The following is a 25,348-nucleotide window of genomic DNA, read 5'->3' on the forward strand; positions in this document are numbered from 1 at the left end:
GTCGCGTCAAACAATGCGAAGATACGACGGAATCGAAGGGCTGCTTCTATGACGTCGAACCCTTCCATTAATCAATTAATCGGTTAATTTATTCACCGGCTAACTGGCTGGCAGCGGAACAAATCCCTTTGATCTTACACCGGTGCGATTCTGATTCGAAAATTGAATATATTCACCAGGAGCTTGTGACCGCCGGTGAAGAACAATACGGTCGGGATCCAACGCGCAAGGATAAGACCCATTCCCTCGGGAGGATGCTGCGACTGGTCGACAAGGATGGCGCACCGAGAAAGCTGTTCGCCCATTCGAGAACCGGCTCGCTTACCAGACTGAGGAAGGCGAATCCGACCGTCGGCAAGGACGAATCGCGTAACATTTTCGCAAGGATGATAAGCCAGTTAAAAAGTGAGTCGATTACCCGCACTCGTCCACTTTTCCCAGCAGTGAGTAAGTCGGTTTTCCACGCGCAACACCCTCTTCACCCTCATTTTACTCCTGATTTTATTTACTTTTATCGATGTATCCTCATTTTTTTTTACATTTGTTCTTTATTATTTTATTTATCTTCCCCGTGTGTACTTGTTGCATAGTCCTTAGGGGAACATAGTGTCCCAGGACTTATTATAAACCCGTTTCTCTCCCCTCTCCCTCGGATGAGTCGACAGGTCGAAATCCCAGCAGTGCAAACGCGGAGCCGAACCTTCAGGCGAGTGGGAATTCGGTGAAACCGTCCCTGGGAACCCGGCTGATGATGAGCTTGTCGGCCAGAGGTCATCCTCCGGCTGTCGCATCGGCAGGCGTATCCGGACCCGAGGTGTCGGTGGAACAGGTCTCTGTTTAGAACACCGCATGACAGAGGGGAGGGTGGAACGGGCGGAAAAAAGGCGCACGGAGAAAAGCGTGAGATTTCTCTACCGAAAGACGAAGTCTGGAAACGATGTTGTGCTGTCGAAATTTTTTCAAATTTCAGAATAAAGATTTGACTTGTATTCGTAGTCCCGGATAATAATCTAGCCTGTTGTTAAATACTCTTTGCCTTTGATGCAAGTAATTCTGGGTGTAAATGAATATCGCCCTGGGTTTTAAATGGGCAATTCGCTGGAAAACTGAAGGGAGGAAAAATGCAAGCGCTATATGAGCTGCGAAACGGTAAGAAAATACTCAAAGAATTAAATTATTCTTAATCATCGTATATTATAATAATAATAATAATAATAATAATAATAATAATAATATTAATAATAATAATATCGATGATGATTTATTCGGAGCTTCCTTCATCATATAATTATCACTAATCACGGAAAGGATTCACAATAATTATTGGGATTTTATTATTTATAATTGACAAGGCTGAAGTCTACTTGTTACTCACCCGCCTGCCGGTAAAATATCTTGAAGCAATTTGATGAGGAATGACACTGTAAAATCAGTAAACTGCTTCGGCGCTTCGAGTCTCGTTCTTTTGCGGGTGGTGTAGCCTAGCTTATTTCAGCCTTCGGAGTATGTGCCACTTAAAGGCCTAATTTATTCGAGTACATTTAAAATCCTTATCAAATATATGTATCGACCATACTAAACGCCATTTGCATTCCCTATAGCTTTATAAGGCTATAATAACGGTTACAAACTTACAATGATATTTAAGATTTATAAAATTTAGCAACAGTTACATCTTACGTATACGTGTACCTATGTACCTATGCATATATATATATATATATAGATATATGACGTTACTCATACCCATAATACACGCGATGCGCTGTCGAACATCGTTATTACATCTACACGTATCCGGATATGTAGCCAAGAGTGATCGTGCAGGAGGTAATGTACCAGATATAAAACAAAATTTCTACAAAAATTACAAGTGCTCTATTCACATTGACAAGATAATCAATATTTTAACAAACCGAGCACTGTTTTCACATTCCAAAAGTCTTTCCAGAATGAAATTTTGCTATTTTTTTCTTCTCGTCGCTTCTCTACTCTCCTTTACCCTTTTTTCTTTTAAGTACAATTATTTAAAATGGACATACAATTTTGCCAAATGCACATTTTGAGATGATTTGAGCTGGCGTGCTAGTTGCTTATTATTAATACTATATTATTGTTAATATTATTATTATTGGTATTATTGGTATTGTTATTATTATTATTATTACATCTCTAGAAGATCAACATATAGAGAAACAATCGAACTCAAATGATACAGATAAAAAAATTTAACAAAAAACTTGCATGTCCAGACAAGCGATTTTCCCCACAGAGAATCTCACTCGTTGTAGGTGACAGGAGTTCTATTTTCAGGACATAATTATGCAATTGTATGATGAGCTGCACAAATTTTACACGTACACATTCCTATAAACCGAAAGTATTATAACGAATTAACACACATTTATACGTTGCATATAATCTCACATGTTTATGTTGATCGAGAGCTAAACTTTATCACAGAATAACATAAAATACCCTAGTTATTATAATAAATCATAAATCAATTAATAACAAATATATTTTTAATTCTAAATAATCTAATAATATTATTATAAATTACAATACGAATATCAGCGTGTTTAATATCATGGATGCGTTACACTTTGGGCGCTTCGCAAATACAAGAGTCACATGCAGTTCGTATTTCGCATGGGCTTAAATAGCGAATGAATTTTTGCAATTGAATTTTCTCTGTCATAATCCAATGCTCGGAAGGCGTTTCAAAGACTTTGACAGCACGAGATGATTAATGATCAATTCGCCAAAACTCAAAGTTTCCAGTTTCAGATCTTGCCTTTCGCAAATCCTCATCCTGATTCGTGAGACTCGTGACAGAAGCGCCGTGAGCGTGATTTGCAATTGAGTTGAATCGAGTAGACTATTTATCGACCTTTTAAATCGTTCCTCAGTTTTGTCCGATGTATAAAAAAGTTTTTTTTTTTTTTTTTTTTTTTTTTTTTTTTATTCTCGCATTGTTCCATCTATTTTTTGTGAATAGCAGCAAGATTTTACCACTGATATTAATCTAATTTTTTTTTTCTACTTCTTCTTTTCGCATAATATTCTTTCAATCCGAATAAATCCTTACAAATTACATACGTACTAAGCTGAATGTACATGTGCAATGAAATTATGTATATCGGCCTAGCGCTAAACATTGGAATAACCTCCTAACCCACGATTTAATACTGGTTAACAAGATTATCTTTGCTATTGAATTTTGCGAACGAGGTCGATGTGGTTTTTAGTCGTTGCATTCGAAACTTGGACCCCGGTGTTTGCAAAATTAATATTACCGTGAGAAATCAATTCCCGCCACGTGTAGTATTTTTAAGTACAAGTACGTTCATTTTACGCATATATGTGCGCGCGTGTTTGTGTGACGGTCAGCAATTTATCGCGAGCCGGAGTTTTGCGTTTAGTAAAACTATTAAATGCACCTATAACGTAGCTGTGGTAATAATCAGCGTTATATAATCGCTGTGTACCACTCGAAATGGCAGGTCGAAATGGTAATAATAATTTCTCGGTAAATTACACAATTTTTACTACCTTCAATCGATATCATACAAATAATATGTATATTGTATTATATTATATCGTACATGTATAACGTATATATGTATATACAGTGGTCCATTTAACCAGAAAATAACAAATTGTAAAAACGGGGACTGAGAAAGCGCGGAGAAAATTCAGTGACGATACCGTTGTGATTTGCGTACAAAAATCTCTCTAAACGTCGTCAGTCTGAAACGCCGAATAAATTGCATCTAGGCATGTCCTTGTTATCCTTATTTCATTACTATACAATGAGATCCTGCGCAGTAGTAAAAAGGTAACTCGATATCATAATAATCAAATACGTAAGTACATCCCGAACCGTTCTGCCTGCAAAAACAACAAAAAAACAAAAAAAAAAACACGTACACCGCTTGGTGACGGGTAGTCTATGATTCAACGTGTTCGACTATTTTATACTTCAAAAATGAGACGTGTGATTCGAGTAAAAAATTAAGTACGTACGTCCGTAGATGTATGCAAACACTGCACTATCGGTAGATATTACAACATCATATTTCATCGACTTTTAAATTCCATTGCCGCGATTTATGTATGCCTGTAATATACAGATATATCTACGATTTTTTTTTATACATTACAGTAACAGACAGTGATATTTATTACGCTTGACTTTTTTTCTTCTTGTGATAAAAATGATATGGCTTCTACGAAGATGCGAGTTTCTTGTTCCCACCGACTTATCTATCTCGAGCGAGTATCAATCAAACAATGTAATTTCTACTAAAACTTTTTGTTGATTATTATTATTGTTATTTTTTTTTCACCCCTCTTCTCCTTTAATCACCTTTCTCGACACTTTTTAAATACTTACGTTCTACATAGGTTGTCTAATATGGCTCTTGGACGGATCTTAATTCATTTTTTGAACGTTGCATATTCGGTATATCGTGTGGATTAAAATTTTTCCGCAACAGTTCGATGCCGACTTTTTGCACTATCTATATTCGCGAAAAAAAAAAATACGTTACACACCGGTTTTCACTATCACGGCATTAAAATTTCACAGATCGAATTTTTATCCGAGCCATCAATGACATTAAGCAAAGGCTGTGAAAATATTACTGATAATTATCACTCGTAATTGTGTATCATTATAATAATAGAACCATATTAAATTACGTGAATTCTGAACTCAGCTAAGACAATTATTCTACCCCGTATTATGCGATACCTAGTCAATGGCGATTCTCGACGTTCGTATTTCCGTGTAATTGAAAGAGAGAGAGAGAGAGAAATGAGTATAAGAAACAAAAACTGTTGCCGAAAGATAAAAATTCAGCTGCCAATAAACAAGTAACAACCGAATAAGCTGCATCTACGAGTATGAATATTAAATTTTTTTTTCCTCCTTTCCATTTTATCTTTTAAATATCCAGCACTCGTCCAAAGTCACACATTATAAAACTTATCAATATACATAACTAAAATCGATTACATATATACTCATTCTATAATTATTGATATTAATAGAGAAATAAAAACAACAAAAATATTAATAATTTATGTACACGAATAATGATTTGGACCAGCCAACATATAGCACAGATATGTTCAATTCTGAATTCACATATACCTCTATATCGGACGATATCTAAAGCATAATCAACGTTTGCGAATTCTTCCACTTTTATTACGCTTCCTCTTTCACCAGTCATTTTCCTTCGTTTCAACTCATCGCCCGATGAAACATCTACGCAGTTTTCTTTATAATAATAAATTACTATTTTCTACCGTGACCCTGGCCTATTACAGCAGGCTTTGGGTGCCCTAAGAGACGCGCTTCGACGTTCTTCATTTCGCTGATCCAACCGCGGTATACCGTAAAAGAGAGATTTCTTTGACGGAAAAATAACAATCCGCTCGGCGAACTCGTTACATTCCCGACTCAGCTATGCCCTCGTCATCTGAAAATCATTCGGATCTTTCGTTTCTCTCATTAATTCCGCGCGACGATTATCCTACACACCTTCCACAACCATGCCCAATGCAATAACGACAAAATTATACTCTCTGCATGTATTCGTTTCTAATCTAATCGCAAATGAACGTCAAGTAGTCGAGAATCAATACAGCAAAGGACCAGAGTTACGGTTGTTAGTGAGAACCAATATGGCGAAAGCATCGCGTTACTCGTTTATCCACTCATTTCTGTTTTCCTTTCACTTCACATTTCTCGTTAGGCGCATGCATCACACACATCTAGTGTACAAAAAGCGTGCATGAAAAACAGCAAATGAAATTTACCCTCGTCGGAGGAATGACCAGAGTCTGAAGGTCACCTTTCCTTCTCAGCCTCGGCTGGATTCTTTGAATTTTCAACAGAGCTTCGGTTCTTCCCTAAATTCAAAATTAATAAAGATACAGAAGACAGCGGATCCGCCCCACTTAGCGATTCGTTAATACGGCAGCTATACCCTCCGGTTTGTGAATTTCGTTCGTGTTTCAACGTCGGTCGCACAGTTCCGTAACGTATGTAATTAACCAAGCGCCATCACCACGTAAGATTAGGAGCCAAGTATACGAATATATGTAGACCGACTTCGCTATATTACGGACAATTAATCGTCACTTGAAAACTATCGAATTGGACCATTGCTCGAAAAAGAATCGAGGGTAAAAAAATCGACCCGCTACCACGAAGCAATATTCCTTGGCGGTTTGAAAGACAGTCGAACGTTATCCCGCCACCAAGATAGATCGTATCGTAATATTATATATAAGTGTGAGCGGTTAAATGATTTTCACTTTCAACAAGTATCCGCGCCGCTTGGAAGACGTCTCCTCACTTACCTTCGAATCCTTGATTGTCGTGAATTTCCCTAATCGGTCCGATGTTGTCCTGCCCTTCCAAGACAGCAAGCAAACACTGATGTATGCAAATGTACTGCTGCTCGGTCTGCACCATCCAGACCCTCTCCTTCCTCATGGCGCAGACAATGCCGAATATATCGACGTAATCTGATACCAAAATCTGTTGCAGTATCCTGTCCAAGGTGATGAAAGTGCCGCTTCTGCCGACCCCGGCGCTGCAGTGAACCACGATGGGTCTCTGATCGGGCCCAACGCGTTCCCTGAAAGCTCGCACAAATCTCGCCAAGGTTTGCGGCGGGCTTGGAACCCCGAAGTCGGGCCAGGTCATGAAGTGGAAGTGCTGGATTTCCCGCTCGACTTTGCCCTGTTCAACCGTGGGTATTCGGAGTAAAAATCTATGCCCAGAAAACGTTGGATTTCAAATGGTGCACCGCTCACCTTGCACAACATGAAGTTCCTTATGCGCCAGTCGGGATATTGCCACTCGTTCAGCATAGTGACGCAAATCTCGTCGTAGTATGCCGGAAGCGTGTCCTCGGGAAAGTAACGATCGCATTTCTCTCTTCCCTTCTCTATGCAACGCGTCAGCATCACTATTGCCTGACTATTGCTCTCCCAAACCATTCGCCAGAAGTCGCCGCGCGTCGAATGCAGCGGTCCTTGCGTGACGATGAACTCCCTCGGCGAGTTGTGACCCTGCATGTGTCGGAAATCGCGAGTTTAAATTTCCTGCGCCTCGAGGCGGAACACGGGTTTTTTATACCCGGATCTACTTACCGGCACGTAGTTCGCGTTTATGTAGTCCGAACCTTCCTCGTCGTCGACTGGCTGCAGTTTAAACCTGCTATGATCGTAAGGCAGGATGTTGGTGAAGCGGTTCTTCGGCCGATTGCAAGGTAGATCGGCCGCCGTGCAGGGCTGATCTCTGCCGACGTGTTTCAGCTCCTCAAACTCCTCGGAGAAACGGAAATCCGAATCCGCGGACATCATTCGATAGTGATCCGCGAAGTTTTCCACCCGTATTGGACGGCTGCGGAAATTCGTGGTATTAGTTTGAGGAAAGCCGTATTTCCACAAAGGTAAATCAGATTAACTCACCTTATCTCAATTACACTTCCAGGCAACGATAGATCGTCGGTAACTCGTGTTTCCGTCGTTTTTCTACCTTGACTTCTCCTTCGTCTTATTATCAGACCGAGCCCTAAGAATGTCAGCAGTAAAACGATTGGAACCGTAACGCCGACAATGATAGCCGTATTGTCCTTGTCTGTTGAGAAAATTTTTGGAAACCATTATATTGTGCGTCTACGTATCATCTAGAACGAATATATATAATTTATGCTGTTTGGCAAGACGATAATCTCACCTGCGACTAGTAATCCTGTGGAAAGACATGAGTGGAAATTTTACGTAAATTATTTTCATTTAAAATATCGTCGTGACAAATTGAGCCGGGAATCAAGCTTACCTGTCTGAATGGGAAAACTGTAACTGGTATCGGTGAACTTGTCAGGAGCCGTGAATGCCCGGACCTTTACTTTGTACGTCGAGCCAGATTTCAACGGGCCGTTACAGTAGCCGGTTTTACCGTCGCAATTTTCTCCACCGATCGTAAAGTCCTCGACGGAGCCATTTTTGAACGGGTAATAAGGTTCCATTACCTGCAAAGGTAATGCGCGGATAATATAAAATTGGTTTCATTCCAGTGAGCAATGTTATAGTCGAAGTAAGAAATAGCGGATGAGAGGCGGAAGACACTCGATCTGAAACGCGTCGTGCATAATACTGCTTTGTGAAGATTCGAAGGCTACCTGAACGATCAGTTGCCTCGTACGAGAAACGAGATAAATCAGTGTTTCCATGATGCACCTGCCGCGATTAATCAATTCCGATCACCTCAGCACCAGAGGCAACACTAGCGAGTGTGGATCACATGAAATTATCAGCAGTGTCTTCTTCACCAGCACTGTTTACTGGCGTGTATAATACGCTCTGGCAACGTGCATCAGCACACGAGTCCCCCCCGAGGGATTGCGAATTCATGAGCAGGCTCGACGGCCGTTCGCTGAATTCAATGCAAACAACGAGCCATTGAATACTAATGAAATCTTTGTCTATATGCACGTTTCATCGTAACTACCCACAGCTCAACTGGTGGGCACATTGTTAATTTTCCTCATCCAAAAACGTGTGACCTTCAGTTGTCGGCGATTTGCAATCGGGATTTGATTCGCCAATTACAATCAGTTTTTTACCTCAGGTCAAATACCCTGTTCCTCAAGGCTGAATGCTGTTGTCGAATATTACCTGATACGGAGGCCAGATGCTGTAACCTTGGACGTCTTTCCAGCTGGGCATTTCCAGACCGGAGGCATTTTTGCTGTCGTCCTCGGCGACGATGATGGTGTAGGAAGTGACAGCTCCGTTCTGTTCGCTGAAGTAGTTTTTCCTGAAACGTATCTGGATGGTGGTGCTGCTTCTGCATACCTCCGAGGGTACGACCTGAGTCGGAGGCTTCGGAGGCGCCAGAATTGGCATTTTTTGTTTCCAAACGACCTCCGGCCCGAAGCCGATCCTCGTTTCCGCCTGGATTCGAAATATGTACGTCTTTCCTGGTATCAGCGATTTGATCACGCCCTGCAACTCGGTCGGTTTGAAGTCCTTGACTTGCGTGTGAGTCGAGCCCTGAAATTGGGATGGAAAATACTGTGAGTTCAATTTTTTCCTCGTTCTTTGAACGACCGCAGAATTGAAATTCAGAAAATGGTATGTACCGCGTCTCTGCATATCGGTCTCTCTCTCTTAATTCTAGGATACAATAAAATATTCATTCATTCATTCTCTCACCTCCAGTCCGTACGTGATGCTGAACTTCCGAATGACTCCATTCTGATCCTGGCTCGGCAGGGACCACTCGAAGGTGATGTCGCTTGGCGAGACGTTCGAAGGTTGGAACACCTCGACTTTTCCCGGATAAGATTCGCTCGTTGTAAAGCTGGCGCTTACCGGACTTGATTTTCTCAAGAAGGTCGACTCGGTTCCGGATATCACGACCAGCGTGAATGTGTAATTGCGATGAGGCCTCAGATTGTTTATGGTAATCGAGTTGCGATTTGTCACGTTTTGGATCAGGCTCTCCTCCAGACTTTCGTCCGTGCTTATGTACTGCACTTCGAACGCGTCGTATTCGCCTCGAGGCACATCCCATTCCAACGTTATCCTCGTATCGTTTATGTTCACCGCGTGTATCCTCGTCACTCGTTCAGGGACTATGAGAAGACGACGAAAGTTGAGTTAGTAAGTGGTCGGACCAAAACGGATCTGATTCTGTATTGAACTCTTGATACGTATTCACTTCAAGAAACTGATACTTCAACAGGAAAAGCGTGACTGCTGATTTTTCGAGCAGTTAAACACCAAGCACATAAAATCACTGACACAGACTCACCTGTACGATATTTGCAGCGAGCCAATCCAAATTGCGATTTGGATAATTACAGTATTTACCGAAGTTATCATTTATCAACTGAATAGTTTTCTACTCACATAATCTGTCCTGCCTGAGTAGCGGTTGACTCTCGACGTTGTCGCTAACCGTCCAGGCAGTTACGTTGTACAATTTTCCCGGTGTCAAACCGCTGAACGTCACCTTGTTCTCGGTATCGTTAACCATTTTTTCTTTAATGGTGTTGTTCGAGTCGCTGATACTGAACCGATAAAGATCGAAACGGGACGACTGTACTGGCGTCGGTGTGTAAAGGAGGGTCAATGAGTCGGGGTAATCTTGGTCGATGACAACCACGACTTCGGACTGGATTAACGGCACTGTGTGAACAAGGTAATCGACGTAAAGTTACGAACAAACAAGACGAAGTTTAGAATCGATAGCTGAATTTTTAAAGACACGTAAATGGTATTGAATTTGCATTTCTTTATTCTGTTCTTCCCGCTGTATTATCTTTCCGCTATTTCGTTTCATTTCTTCTTCGCTGCAGCTGCCACTATTGATATCGTAACAATGGTTCGATTAGTCGTGCGCAAAACACGGCGCTTTGTTAAGGTAACACCGAATGATCGAAAACTGCACGAAGCGAGAAAAACAGGTTAATTGCAACAAAACGAATTCGACTCATTTGCAATTCCACACTTCACGTCATACCAAACAATCATTTGAAAACTCAGTAAAAAAAACAGGCACGTCTGCATGCGAATCTCAAATACGGAATGACTTAGCGTCTCAAGGTAGACATCCTACTCACTTGTTCTCGTAGTGAGATTGGTCACGTCGCTGACCAGGTTGTAGGACACGGTGTAAACCGAGAACGAGTACTCCATGCCTGGTGTCAACTCGCCAATCAGTTCCTTCCTCAATTGCACACCTTCCTTCGGACCAGAAGCAGCAGCAGCAGCAGCAGCAGAAACCGTACTCTCTGTGACGTTCTTAGTGCGAATAGAATCGCTATCGTTCACCAACCACCATCTTATCACATACGTCTCTATCCTGCCCTCTGGCCTCGGCCATTCCAAGGTAACATTGGTAGAGTCCGAAGTCAGCGTGATGTTTAGTACTGGATTTGGTTCTGAAAAAGATTCACGTTACATAGAATCTGCTGAAGGTTTTGAGATTTTTCTTTCCCTGCTTCCGCGTGTCAACAATCATCTCGTACTCACGAATTGTCTGATTTACTTGCAGCGAATCCAAGCTCTCGATCCCGAAGCTGACCGTGTTTACCCTGATGATGTACCGTTCGCCGGGTGTCATGTCGTCTATTTCAGCTTCGGTATTGCTCAAGCTCGCCACATCATGCCAGGTGGTATCATCCTCGGTTTGATAACGAATAGCGAATTCCGTGAACATGGAATCTGTCGGTGCCTCCCACCGTACGACGACCCCGTTCCTCCGCACTTTCTCAATGCTCAAATTCTTCGGCGGATGAGGGACTGAAGAAGTCACAGGTATACAGGTGAATTTAACACCCGATCATTGGAGAGATGTTACATTTGGAAGTCATTGAAAGTTTTGATATTACTTACGGACAGCCTGAAAGTGGACGTGGGGCTCACTTCTGAGGCCATGGCTGATCGCGACGACCCGAATCTCGTACCCTGCACCCGGAAACAAGTCCTTTAGATCGATGTGAGACTCGATAGTCGAGGTCGTCGTACTCTCCCCGGTGTCATTTCTGTTGTGAGTAACCTCGAACTTCTCCTGACGCGAGTTTACGTCGCTCTTCCAAGATATGTTCAGCCCCTTTTCGATCGATTTAAGATCCTCGATGATCGGACTGGCCGGTCGGGTCACTTGGTATATCACCGACTCAACTGATTCAGCCTTGTTGCTCATAGCCTGGACACTTATCGAGTAGTTCCGACCCGGAAGAAGCGCGTCCAACGTCACCTTAAATTTTCACAACCGTCACCTATTACGCTATCGTTTCATCGTGAAGATTCCGTAAATGCATGACATGAATTGGCTTTGTGCCAGAAATTTCGACTCTGCGAAGCGTGTCGATACCTTTACCTTCGTTTTATCGACTGTCAGAGACGTCGTATCGCCGGTAAGTCTTTCCACTTCGTCGTACGAAAGCTTGTAGCTGTCCTGAGTGCTGGCGTTGTTTGGAGTCCAGGAGACCTCGACCATTCCGGTCTGCTCATCCGTCACAGCTCGGAGATCTCTGACAGGTAACGGTTCTGAAGAAAGTGCAATCAGTCATGACAATCGCAATGAAAACACGAGGATTCCCTTCCTGCGACGATACTCACCCAACGTTATATCCCCGGTCGCTGGCCAGCTGGTGACTTTGCCAGACACCGTCTTTACAATCACCTGATAGGTCTTTCCGGGCTCCAAATCCTTGAAATCGAGCCATCTCTCATCGTCCCGGCTTCTGGTGACCGGAGTCTGCCGCCTCGTCGCCAGAGACACTTGGTACTTGTCGAACTCGGACGTCCCGTTCTGGGAGTCCCAGAGGACTCGGAAAGACGTCGGAGTCAGGTACCTTCTATCGAAAGTGACGTTCAACGGGCGAAGCGGAACTGTTCGATATTGGGCGGTCGTTGGGGCCGAAGTCTCGTCCTCCGACACGGTTTGTACCGATATGTTGTAGGCTCTTCCTGAAGGAATAAATAAACGGAAGATTCAAAGCTGCGTCCGGCGTTTAACGCCGATTGCTGCTCCTTGGAAGTGGAAACTCACCTGGAACGAGGCCTTTGAATGCAGCCTGCGCTGGTCCCGGGGGTTCGCCCTCCTTCTCGACGTACAAAACGGACTCGATCGCATCCGGTGGATCGATGCTCACCTTGTAGTGGGTGTATATACCGGCTGGATACGGCGGCTGCCACAACACCAGAAGCGTTGTCTCGTTTCGGAACCAAACGATGAACTTTCCCGGTGTATTTGGCTCTGGGGATTGAGAGCATTAAGCCGTTAGGGGTCATCTGCCGAAATTCGAGACGTCAAGGCTTCTCAAACACTTTATCGAGAAGCGAATATGGTGCAAGAAAGCAAGAACACTTGATTAAATAAACGGACGGTCAGATAAATCCGTAAATATTGCGACAGTTGCTGATCGCGCGAACAAACATCGCGAGGCTTCGATCCGAACGATAAACAACACTGTTAGTGTAAGAAGAACAAGGGACATGATGACGATTAGTCATCCAACTTGTTGAAAAATATATCCTACAAGATGGCCGTGCATGTTTTTATCGCCGTCATAGAAGACGTGAAAATTGAGCGTCAATGACTTACTGGTCGTGAAGTTCCTGCTCGTGTAGGCCACGCTCTCGTTCGCATCGAGCACGGTGAACAGCTGCAAAGAATATGTAGCTCCGGGTATGAGATCCTGAAATGTATAGGTGGCCACATCGGCCGGAACAAGGCTTGTCTTGGGACTACTCGTGTCACTGAAACTCTGAACCCGCAGTCGGAATCCGGAATAATTTCCCTGCGCGGGTGGAGCCCAAGAAACGGTAGCCGATTTTCCATTGCGAACGGTCACCGTGAGATTCGAGGGTGGATCGGGTGCTGAAAATTATTACATCGATCAGGTTTGAGCTAGTGCTAACGGTAAGTAGCCGGGAATCAAATGTGGAAACGTTCGTCACCGGCAAGGGCCGATGACCAAAGTACTTTTCCACGTTCGCTTCTAGCTCCGAGGCACGTTTCGCTTAACACTTATCATAACGCCATTATACACTGCAGAACGGACGTCAATTAATTACCTGTAGTTATGGAGGCGGTCCACGTGAGCCAGTCGTTGAGCGTCGAGTTGCTGTAGTAGAGCCAGAACTCGTACTTTGTACCAGGAAGAACGTTCGTGAATTTGATCTCGTCGCCAATTTCATCCGACGATATCCTCGTGTTCGGCGGCGGATAACCGATCGCCGGACTGTAATCGAGCCTGTACCACGAGTCCCCTTGACTCAGATTTCCCGGTATCTCGATCGCCAAATCGGTCGAGTACGTCACCTGAAAAGAAGGATAAGAAGCCACATGTAGAGGATCCTCTCACCGCCAATTACTGGGGGAAAAGATCTTTCGAGCTTTCGATCGCCGTTGAAAACGAAAGTAAAAGACCAAGGGAAATGATAGCAAAAGTGTACCGCAACAACCATAATCACAATCCGGTCCATCAAGAGCCTTTTGATTCTTGACCCGGATCGTGAACGTACGAGCACGCTGAAAGTCCGTACTTGGATTACATACCTAGAACGACGCGACACGCGATATTGTTTCAGCTCGTATAAACAATTAAGTCAGGACGTTCGTACTATGTGGGCTAAATTCCAGCACCATTGTACGACGGCATGCGGTATAAGAACGGACGGCTGCAGGCGACGAACGCATTAAGCATTACAATAAAGCGTTAAGTAGGTGTGACGTCACGAAGATCGTCAGCCGGTTGTCGATGGTGTGTATCATTACACGCACGCGTATGTGGAAAACGAAAAAAATATTATATGACGTCTGCGGTGTACACGGTGCGCGTATAACACATTCGAGATAATATAACGAGCGAATGTGAGTTCTCACATGCGCGTGCACCAGGTAGAGTTTGGACTCTTCTCCATTGCTTGTAATATTACACTCCGTAGCGTTACTGTTTATCGACGATGCAAGAATAGGTATTTAACAACTGTCCGTGCGTGTGTACGTACACTAGGCATACGTTGTAATGGAGGTGCCGGTGGGCTTTCTAACGGGTCTTAAAATTAGCTCGTTTATAACGTACGCGGCTCGGCGTTGCCGTACACCTGTAACCTTTCCGCGTAATAAATATAAAATTACAAGTGAACATAAAAAACAAAAATAAAAAATATAAAATAAAAAGAGGGAAAAAAATCGGTGTGTATGAAAAAGAAAAATGAGGGATAAAAAGAAAGAAATCCCCGTTACGAGACGTTAAACAACATCACAGCACCGAGTGTTGGGTGTGGGTGAAGCTCGACGGGAGGCGATGAACCTGCAACGTCGTGTTTGTTGCACGTATAACCACCTATATGTAAAACATTCTGTGCACCTATATATGCATATACATATGCATACAGGTATGCATGCTTTGCACGCACCCAGAAATAAATACACGGCTTAATCCGCGTGCATACTTCGCGCTCAGGTGGGTGCAGCTCATGAATTTTCTTCCGTATCTCTCCCCTGCACACGGCTGATACATATTATATGCGTGCAGCGTTTGAGGATAATGCTGAGATAAGTAATTGAAGTGATTCCGGGATAGGGACAGTCGGGAATTACCGGAATTAATTATTCCATGACAACGCTGTGTTATATGTACATGCATGTTGTAACGTGCTTGGACATTACGGAAAATAAATATGGATTCGTGAGCTTAATTAATGAGCCAAAATCAAAGGCGTGATAAAATGTTGGGAAAAAGCTTTAATTGCAAGATACGTGTTTCACGTTTTAAGTCTGAAACAAGACTGTTTTTGCAATAATGTTGGTTGACGCAGCAACCTTATTCTCTTTAAAGACATAAGAGGTTTATAAACGTCTTTTATCTATGATGACTACTGGATCATTAACGGGTGATTTCACCCTTTGTAACAATATGTATGTATAATGTAGGAATGCGAATGTACGGATATGGTGGCCTAACCGAGCCTGTTGAGCAACTGCAGGATGTGCCCGGTTTCAATTGGATAACGAACCCGACAGCAAGAATCGACCGCAGTGATGAGACGGCTGTTTAATGCTCCGCGGCCGGCCGGCCGTAGCTGAATAACCAGAAGCGAGTCATTACTTCGGACGAATAATTGCGATAGAGTAAAAGCGGTAAGCAAGCCGCAGGATTTCGCTGTTTAATAATTATGAGGATCGATTCCACGGGGCTTTGGAAATAATCCCTATGAAAACCGAGCGCTGAATCAGCGCTCCGCATTTAACGCGATATAACCGATTTCCGGAGGATTTTCGACGAATCGTTACGGTTTTTCTTGCAAAGCATTTGTGTTATTCATTCGCGCTGTAAATAATGAAGCAATTATAATCCACTCGCGATTATTCACGATCGTTTCGCAATACCTCGCGCGGTGAAGAAATAATTATACCTAGATCGTAGATCCCGATCATTCGACCAGCCGATGTTCTGCTCTTATAAGGATCATCGAAACCCGGACGGCTGAATGCATACGACCATAAAGAGGATATATATACACCTGTTCGACAGTGGCGTTACGCAAAACTGACGCTTCTTTACTACGGCCTTTCAACTTCCGGTCGGCGACTTCCGGCATAACATTGCCCGTACAACCGACTGACTGACGGACCGATGCAGACGCGGCTGTACGTCGGATGCTGCGGATACGTATCCCGCAGACGATGCACATGTGCCTAGATGAATTCCGCTATATTCTCGGCTCAAAATCCAGGCTGAGCATTTCGTTTTTCATCTCCTGCGGTTTCTCTCTCCTGCCTCTCTGTCACTCATTCTTTTCCTTTTCTCTCTCTCTCTTCCCCCGGGATATTTTCACACATGCAACGGCAGACGGCCTGCCTCGTCCGCCTCTGATTCTTCTCGCAATTAAGCCTGGGACCTCTCTAGCACCGAGGGGTGGGCGGCGGAAGGAAGGGAGGCAGGGAGGGCAGGAGGGATCGATATGAGCTAGACTGCAGGAATACCGAGCCCTGATGCGCGGGAGGGAGAACAAGATCCAGGAACGAGGGACGCCGAGTCCACCCTCCGTCAACCGGGGGTCGAGAGCTACGTGAGAGGATCTGAGGTGTAGCCAGCAACAGACGACTCAGATTTTCGTTCCGCTAGTCAGGCTCGGAGACGAAGCACCTCGCTTCGCCCTTCGGTGAACTCCCCGCAATTTGTCTTACGGGGATTTTTCATTTTTATCTCAAAGCGGATGAGGAGGAGGACGAGGAAGGAGACGGATACTCTTGCGATTAAAAACCTGCGACGCTCGTAGATCTAGAAATGTGACGATTGAACCTTGTTCATTCGGTATGTAATTGAAGTTTGAGTTTCAACACAGTTTTTGACTAATTTGCTCCGTCATCTTTTTTTTTTTATCTCAACAATCAAAACAAATGCGTCTCGTAAACCGGTATCAGGATTTTCATTAACTGCTAATTGTTTTTGCGACGGCACGGAATACAAAGAACTACAGTGACTTAGGCACATGGTAGATCGTAAACGAACGAACGATACGTTCTCTCGCTATTGAGTATAGTTACGCAACGATTCGTTGCGTGTTGGTATAAGCTTATGGAGCGACTGCCTGGCTTACACCACGCCTTGTATTACGGTTCTGTATCTATGATAATCGTGATTAATTTAATTAGACGGCCGATCGCGTACGCGAGTAAACCGTAGAATGGTGAATCGCGTTTACAATTTATCGTCGAGCAAAATGTTAACGCAGGTGCGTGTTTAATGTTTATTAAGATGGGCATAAGTTGGGTGTATATTTGCAGGTCCCGTCACTGCGAGAACGACGCGGAGTTCTCGTAATTAACCTGCGGGCGTGTCTCACGAGGTTTCTCAAGTAGTAGTTATATTTGCCTACGCGTTTGTACTCGTACATGAAAATAAGATTTCTACACCTTGTTCGGACGACGGACAAAAGACTAGTCTGTGAACTTCGTTAACTCCGTAGTTCCACCTAAACCCGTGTTCTTCGACTCGTTTTTACCTCTCCAATTTGTCGTCTAAGAACCACAAAATTACGCCACGGCAATTTCACGTGCGATTATTATACGATGCGATTATTGTCGGTAAAAAATATTCTCAGATAAAAGCAAGACGAACACAGCTTGTGCTAATATTTGGCCGCTTATCTGTCTAACGTTTGTCCGAAATCTGCAGTGACGACAAGTTTACTCTCTGAACGTGTGTCGTTACCATTTCCGGTAGCCGCTGATCTATCGCTTACTCCGGTAGTGCTTATTCGCTGAGCTGAAAGTGCAAAACAAAGCTACGAGATAGGATGTTTGCGGTTTGCGTAACGGAACTGCAGTCTCTATTATACAAATGTAGACGTTGGTAAGGAGCAGATTCGTTGTAATTAGATATTTCTCACGCGTACTTAGATGGTATACAAATTACTCATTGTTCTTCGGTATAATGTGCGGTAATTAAGCATATAGTGTATCGCCCCGATATACGTACGCGATTATTGCAAGGCAGTGGCAGAGGCGTTTTCCTTGCTTAATAAAGCGAAATCATTAAAGCTCCGTTGATCCGACCTTCTGCGAAAATCCTTGTCGGTTGATTCGCTGGGAAATGTAAACCGCAAGGAAACGTAAAATCTTTCTTCAATGCGTAAAAGCAACGAGCTCGTTCAATTTATAGATATAAACCGCTCGAACCGCAAGCTCAAAATCAGCCGATTCCGCAAGCTCCCAGTGATGAATTTATGCGTAAGAAAAGACCAGTCGCGGGCACGGTAGTTGCAACGAGAGAATGAAAAGTGCAGATTTTACTCTCAAAACTGCCGGAAAAGAGAAAGACTTCAAGGTTTTTGGCAAATAATACCCATGGCAGCTGTAATTTTTACCATTGACGTGAAATATTTCACTTTGCGCACGGTAGTTTTCACCATTTTTATACTAAATTCTGCATTTCACGGTGTATATTTTACAATAAAACCTCGACGCGTCCCTCTTTTCTTACAGTTTTGAGTAAAACCTGCTCTTTTATTCTCTCCGTGTAGCACTGAACTTGCGGGCGTCGTTTCCTGCTCGGCTTCGCGTACGATCATAGCTAAACGATCATTGTACAATCGCTATTAACGCGGCACATTCGACATCGTCGCATGCGTCAGTCAACAAGCGGCTTTCGCCACTTTCCCCGCTTCCGTATTCGAGTGCAGATTGAGTCGCGGTCGAACCCCTTTGCGAACGAAATGAACGCGCGTGAGAATTTAGATTTTCTAATTTTTCCCGGGCTCGAAGCGCAGCCGAGATTTACTCAGTGTTTGGAAAATTTATCACTCGATCGCAATCGAGGCGTACTTTACCTATACGTAGGTGGAGCAGGCGAGTCGAGTTACATAAAATCGTTAGCCCTGCAATTACTCGCTGCAGTTTACCGTTACATAACGCATCAGCGCTCGAAGCACACACCAACTTTGATTCGCATGTACAAGCTGAAATTCAACGCGGTCGGCTTGACCAACGTGCAACCTTGCAAATTTTAGCAGCTCAGTTTTGCGCGTATTGCACGAGACTGGCGTGGCTCGCTTTCCCTGTTAAGCAATTCGAATGAATTCAAAAGCTGACCGCGTTGCGTATAGACGCTCCGTTGCGCATGCTGGATATAATATAATTAACCGCGCACGATTCACGCATTTAACTAACTGCTCAGATTATTTGGTCCACGCGGCAGACTTGTGTCACTAAAAATTATTGTTAATTTACCACACTGTACAAAAGTGTTGTAAATATATACAAAATCAGCTTGCAAATTTACAAATTCGGTGTAGCGACGTAAATTATTACTATATACTTGTGACAAATTTACAACAAAGTTTCTGATGTTACTAATTGTAAAATTTATAAGAAAAAACACGAAAAAAATCATTCGAATTCACTTGATTGCGTAGTAAATTGATTGTGGCTGTAAAATGAATATATAGTAAGTGTTGGGTGAATTCACTCTTCCGTATCGGAATAAAACTTCCAATACAGTGTAGGAAGCTACGTTTGGAAAATTTTAACAGTGTACACAAACCGGAGGATTAAAAACTAGCGATTTTGCAACTACGTGCGAATATAAAACCACCTTTGCCTAGTTTATATACCTAGTATAAAATAATATGTGTCACAGAACTACGAAAATCTGAGCTTTGGTGTTCAGGGTAAAGAAAAAAAAAAAAAAAAATTGACAACCTTCACGCTTTTACTTGCAATGCGAAGGCCGCGGCGATTTCCGTATCCAACTTCTGTGTTATGTTTCAGTCTGCTGCATTATTGACGAATACTGTACGAATATTGACGGCGAATACTAATTTAAATTCTTTTATTCGCGTATGTTATCTTCGAGACGGTTGATTCGAAAGTTAGAATTAAATAAACAAATCAACCGGTGACTGTTTACTATGTGTATACAGTTCAAAGATAAAGTGGGCCTGGTATCTCGCGTGATGTAATTATAACGGAAGTTCAAAACTTCCTTGGCCTTCCGGTTAACCATCAAAGCAGCTCGGTTCTTTCTTTTTTCTAAATAAGGACACACGTTTGCTCGTTTTCTTGATTAGAGTATCGTATCTACGGAACGATCTACGACAGGACTTAACGTCTAGCTCGAGTAACTATACGGTGTTTTTTTTTTCCATAGTTTCGTTTTATTTCTCACACGTCGTACAAATTAGGAACATGACGTAATACAAAAAAAAAACGCACGATTTCGTATTCCATGAATAAATCAATTGTCTTTAGATCAAAATTTATGGAATATCTTTTTTTTTTGACACCACAATATTAGAAATAATTCGAATGCGATTAATGGAAACTAGTTTTTAGCCACATAAAAATTAAAAATACGTGGAATCTATGTTTGAAAGGTCAAGTCTTGGCACGGGCGTGAGTGAAGTGAACATATCTCACATTCCTAAAATTAAACAGTGGTCATGGGAATATCCAAACATGCCCGAGGGTTTGATTGATAATGTACAATTTATATATATTTTTTTATTAATAACAGCTTATTCGAAAGGTCCGTGCCGACTCGAACGAGATCAAACGCGCATCCCTTCCCAGTCCAAGGGCCGGATATCATCTTCACACTCGACATCTGTTCGCCGCAAGGTGCAGAAAGAAATGCAGCGATGACTCGGCCTCGTTATCAGCTCGGGATTTCCGTCTGACCGCCAGCCTTGTTTCCGCAGCGATTTCGTCACATTTCCCTGTTAAGCGGTGACGGCAGAAATCGGAGATGAGAAAACGAGCAGACGCACGAATAATGCCTGAATGAACAAACGTGCGCTTTTCCCACCTCGGGGGACCCGGGACCCGAAACGCTGCTTCTGACCCGCTGACCCCATGACCCGGGAACACGGGTCCCAGAAAGAGACACTTCACTCGTTATCCAACGATTCCGACTGCCGTCGAAGGAGTTTATTTTAGCACGCTACGGTCATCCGCCCCGCATTCTGGGCCAAAGAAGCCGGAGCTTTTCTTTCTCTCGGTGTCTCTCTCTCGCTCAGCTGTCTTCGCCAAATATCTACGATGCGTCTATCGCGTTGCCGCATTTTCTTACTCCGCCGATCGACTTCTTACGCGCATTCTCTTAAGTCATGCGACCGCGTTCGAGGTCCGCGGTAAAACCGCACTAGGGTCGTTATTCGCAATTAAACGGGAAGATGTTGGCGATCGGGGAATTTTTGGAGGTATAATTTAACGGAGAAGCAGCAAGACTACACCTATCCTAGCTCGGCATCTTTCTCGAGGTCAGTTTCGAGACGAGAGGCTTCCTCGAAACCGCGGTAAACATGCCAAGATCTCGATTATACCGCGGAATTGCTCGGGAGGCCTTTGGTCAGGAACACGCTGTTGTAACGCGTTAATAATATGCGTGACGACGCGTTGAAGTGCAGCAGGTGCAAAATACGCTTCAAAGTCAGTACGGAGGACGCTGTTTTCGAACAACGAAAGGATATTCCAGAAACCGGATTTGCCGCGCGAGAGAATAACCTGTTTTCAACGCGACAACGAGTCGCGTACATGGCCAAATACCCGGCGGTATGTTCAAAAAAATATTTTTTTTACCACGATTGTGGCGTTACATGAAACTTTCGACGCTGCGATTGTCTCGCCGATTTTCATATCGGATCCACTTACCGCATTTCAATGCAACGACAAGTGGATTGGAGTTAATAAGAATGAATGAAACCACCGGCTGTTGGTGATCGCTTCTCATTGATACATTGTTGAACCTCTTGTCTTCGTTGTCGGATGGAACCTCTTTCAATTCGGAATTCAAATAACAAACGATAGATTACGTTTGAACAGTCGGACAAAGGCCTGTTAAACACACGTCGTCGTGTCGAGGAAAAAGAAACAATATGTAACTTTGACTAACAGGGAAAGTACAAATTTAAGCGTAGCGTCATCGTTTTCTGAAAAAACTTGAGTAAAATGGACCAGCTACCAGACTTCGGTAAAACGACGTTATCTTTGGCTCGATTGAAAAATCTGAAAATTTATAACGATCCTGAAGAGATTAAAATCCGACCAACGCCGAATTCGACATGGCTTACTCCAAGCATTCATCGACAATCGCTGACGATGGATAAATCACTATGTTTTTATATAAATTTGTACGACTTCGCGAATCTCGTTTTCGTCAATTACCTGTGCGTGGACTGTAAATCAGTAGGCTGCCTATACTCGATTCCAGTAATATATGCGCGAAGGTCGCGGTAAGCAGAGAAAAACGAGAGGAATGAATAAAAGCGGAATTTGAGAGATCCCAAGGATTTAATCGAACGATGAAGACGTAAAGAACTGAAATTCGACAGTGCCGAAATGGAAATCGAATCGAACCCGCTGGCTGGCTGGCTGATCGATCATGGGACTTTACACCTCATTTGATATGCGTGAGCTATCGAACGACGCACTTACGTCCAACTCTTTCGTACCAGGAGAGTTGGGTTACTACGAAAGGCCTTTATCGCTGTCCCAGCTGAACGCGCGTGAACTGTACTCAATGAGAGAGTGCGGAGTTCTTTCACCTGTCGAAAGACCAGCGTATTTGTCCAGAGTAACCTGGACACCTCGCCTATCCACCGATCCTTTTTCCAACAATAAAAAACCGATAACGTTCTCTACGCCTTAACGTACAACAGCCTTCCGCGGATTTCACACTTCTAGCAATCAGGCTACGGAGTGTACAATTCCCCAGCACGGCGTACCGACTGTCAAATTTAATTGAAAGCTGCATTAGAATGTTCCCACGGTTGGACAGAGCTGATGGAAAGTTCGATTTGACGTGACGCAAAACTGAAAATCGCCGCCATCGATCGCTCGAACAAATCGGAACGGTTCCATCTGGTCTCCAATTGATCTAACGCCGTTAACCCAACGCGATGTACTCAGATTCGACTTCCCGCAGCGGATTGAAACGATTGAGAAGCTGCGGGCCTGATCTCTGGATCATATTCCGAACTCGACGTAGACCAGCCGTTGTAAAAGTAACCTTCGTACGCGATTGTTAGAGCAGGCCGTTCTCCGTCTACGCACAGGCTTGCACCGAATCTGGTACCTTCTACCTACAGAATTATAATCACCGATGAATATCGTGAGCCATCGATTTACGTTGCGGGAGAAAATTGGCACCCACAACATCCGCTGTAATGATTCCTCGGGACGCTGGGCGTTCCGTTATAGTCTCCAAGCGGAGCTAAACATAATTTTTCAAATATCGTGCATTTAAGTCGTTCACGTTATGCAATGCTCAGTCAACCAAGTCCGTGCACACCTATAGTCACCTACGTCAGTTTGCATAGGAGCCAAACAGGCAGTCCTAGGTATCGATAATATGCCTCCATCTGCCTGTTCCGTGTGTCTGCTTTTACCTGCCGTGGCTAAGACCCTGAGGCAGTGTACGTATGCGGTTAAAGACGAAGTGTGTCGTGCTTTGCCAAGTGGTGTGAGTGAGCGGAGGTATACTAACTCCCTACACTACGGTCAGACGCTCCGCAGGTAGCCGAAGCGGGTTATAAAGTTTAACGTTGAGCTGTAAATCGTTCCTTCGGTCAGGTCAGGGTTTGCCAAATTTCCCATACAGTTAGGCAAATTCTGTGCAAATGCGGCCTCGGGAATATTTCGGACTCTGTGAAGGTTCGGAATTTATTACCCACAATTCTTGGCCGGGACAGTTATTCCAAGCGCGAAACGATGGTTTAATTCGAAAGGCGCAGGGTGACGATCTGACTCGATGTTAATCGATTCTGGAGAATTGATCGATTCGACGGGGAGCCACGATCGATATTCAAGAGCCATGGTAGAAAGTATTTCGAAAAGCAAAACAAGGTTGTAGGTGAATCGGGGAGCGTATAGGAGCGCAAAAAATTGACCAATCGACGATGTCTGTAACGTGTAACTTACCTCCGCTAACAGAACGAGAAAGATCCCTGACCACCGCGAGATAACGATCGGTCGTTTCATTGTCACCGTTTGTTATACTCGGCGACGAAGAAACGGGGTGATCGGTAGCTGGAAGAGGACGGTTATCACTGCAGGCACTGGTTCACACTATCCCGACTGAAACGCGGCCGCCTGGAATAAAGCGTCGCGATAGGAAGCGGCGACAGGTGATTCTCACCAATTGATAACCGCACTTGGCACCTGCACGGTTGACACAAAACACCTGTGAACCCGGGGCACTAATTCCGACGGCATCTCCGGGGCGGCAGGGCCGTGAGTCCAGGAGGCTTTTCGACAGATTTCCAATTGATTCGAATTCGAGAAAGAGTGAGCTCCCGACCGTCCTCGCCCTTCCTCGTGTCCGGGTTCCCGGCTCTCTACGTCGCACCCTTCACCCAGGGTCGCGGTCCCTCCTCGATTTCTGGCACTCCAGTCGCTCCCTCGCGTTTTCAAATTCGATTGTTATTGTACAGTCAAATCTCTGGCTTATACCTTCGACCGTCTAGCGCGCTTTCATTTCGTCCGACTCGCGTACACTTTCATGTTTTCTGTGCCAACGAGGCTCGACTCGCCGCCAGTCGTCGACCAGCCAGCCTGCCTTTCCATTCGCCTCCTCCTCCTCCTCCTCCTCCTCCGCCTCCTCATCCTTCTCCAACAACGCCGCCGTCGCCGCCGCCACCTGGTTTCCTCTCACTCCCGCTTTAGTAGACCTATGCTGTCCCTCATCCGCCCACGAATAGCGCGCCTCGGCGCATGCGCCGAACCAAAACCAGATGCAAAGCCAACGCTACACGAGGCGAAGCGCGGTACGTTGGTACTTTGAGCTTCCCCGAGAGCCCGGCAATCGATGGTCGAACCAGCGAAGCTCTTCCGGCGGTCGAAACGTCAGCGCAATTTCAGGGGATGTTTGACAAGGGACAACAGCGGCAGAGATATTTCAATGAAAATCATCCGCAGATTGGAACAGTGAGCGTGTGAGATGAGATACGGATCGTCAAAGACGCATTCTCTTCGTTTCTGTGGAAATTCGGAGCTCATGATTTTACGTAATTCATCTGGCAATCGAACCCGTCACGCTTCTTGATCACGCACCGCGGGCAAAACCAGACGTAATCAGATAGGGATACTATTTAGAGACGCGATGAGGGTACGGATGATAACAGATGGTGCGGTGGCAAACCCTGGGCCGTGATCGATAGCTTTTGAAAACGACGTGTTTAACTACTGCGGAATTTTATCCCTTCGCGCTGGTTGACAAAATTTTTGGCGCCTATTATAAGCCCGTTGCGAGCAATCCGTAACGTGACCGATAAAATATTTCCTCCTATTTTT

The 25,348-nt window shown here is 44.2% G+C and overlaps 1 protein-coding gene across 7 annotated transcripts; it reads right to left on the bottom strand.

Annotated features, from left to right (window-relative positions):
* Nucleotides 1-1,469: 1,469 nt before the first annotated feature.
* On the bottom strand, nt 1,470-24,608 carry LOC124308256 (tyrosine-protein phosphatase 10D). Of its 7 annotated transcripts, none has more exons than XM_046770818.1 (20): nt 23,978-24,608; nt 13,624-13,870; nt 13,151-13,426; nt 12,596-12,802; nt 12,163-12,513; nt 11,921-12,090; nt 11,434-11,797; nt 11,071-11,340; nt 10,659-10,979; nt 9,946-10,224; nt 9,247-9,668; nt 8,707-9,084; nt 7,868-8,060; nt 7,766-7,780; nt 7,498-7,666; nt 7,177-7,429; nt 6,838-7,095; nt 6,379-6,763; nt 5,833-5,925; nt 1,470-5,492 (listed from the first exon to the last, which is right to left on the bottom strand). In XM_046770818.1, exons 1-19 carry the CDS (start codon nt 24,035-24,037, stop codon nt 5,864-5,866), a joined length of 4,680 nt encoding a protein of 1,559 aa, XP_046626774.1. In that variant the 5' UTR covers nt 24,038-24,608; the 3' UTR covers nt 1,470-5,492; nt 5,833-5,863. The 7 variants fall into 7 exon arrangements, with proteins under 7 accessions (XP_046626774.1, XP_046626773.1, XP_046626776.1 ...); XM_046770817.1 differs by having other exon boundaries at nt 11,915-12,090; XM_046770820.1 differs by lacking the exon at nt 7,766-7,780.
* Between the last annotated feature and the right edge of the window lie 740 nt (nt 24,609-25,348).

This window comes from Neodiprion virginianus, chromosome 6 (genome assembly GCF_021901495.1).
Source record: "Neodiprion virginianus isolate iyNeoVirg1 chromosome 6, iyNeoVirg1.1, whole genome shotgun sequence".
NCBI classification, from domain to species: Eukaryota; Metazoa; Arthropoda; class Insecta; order Hymenoptera; family Diprionidae; genus Neodiprion; species Neodiprion virginianus.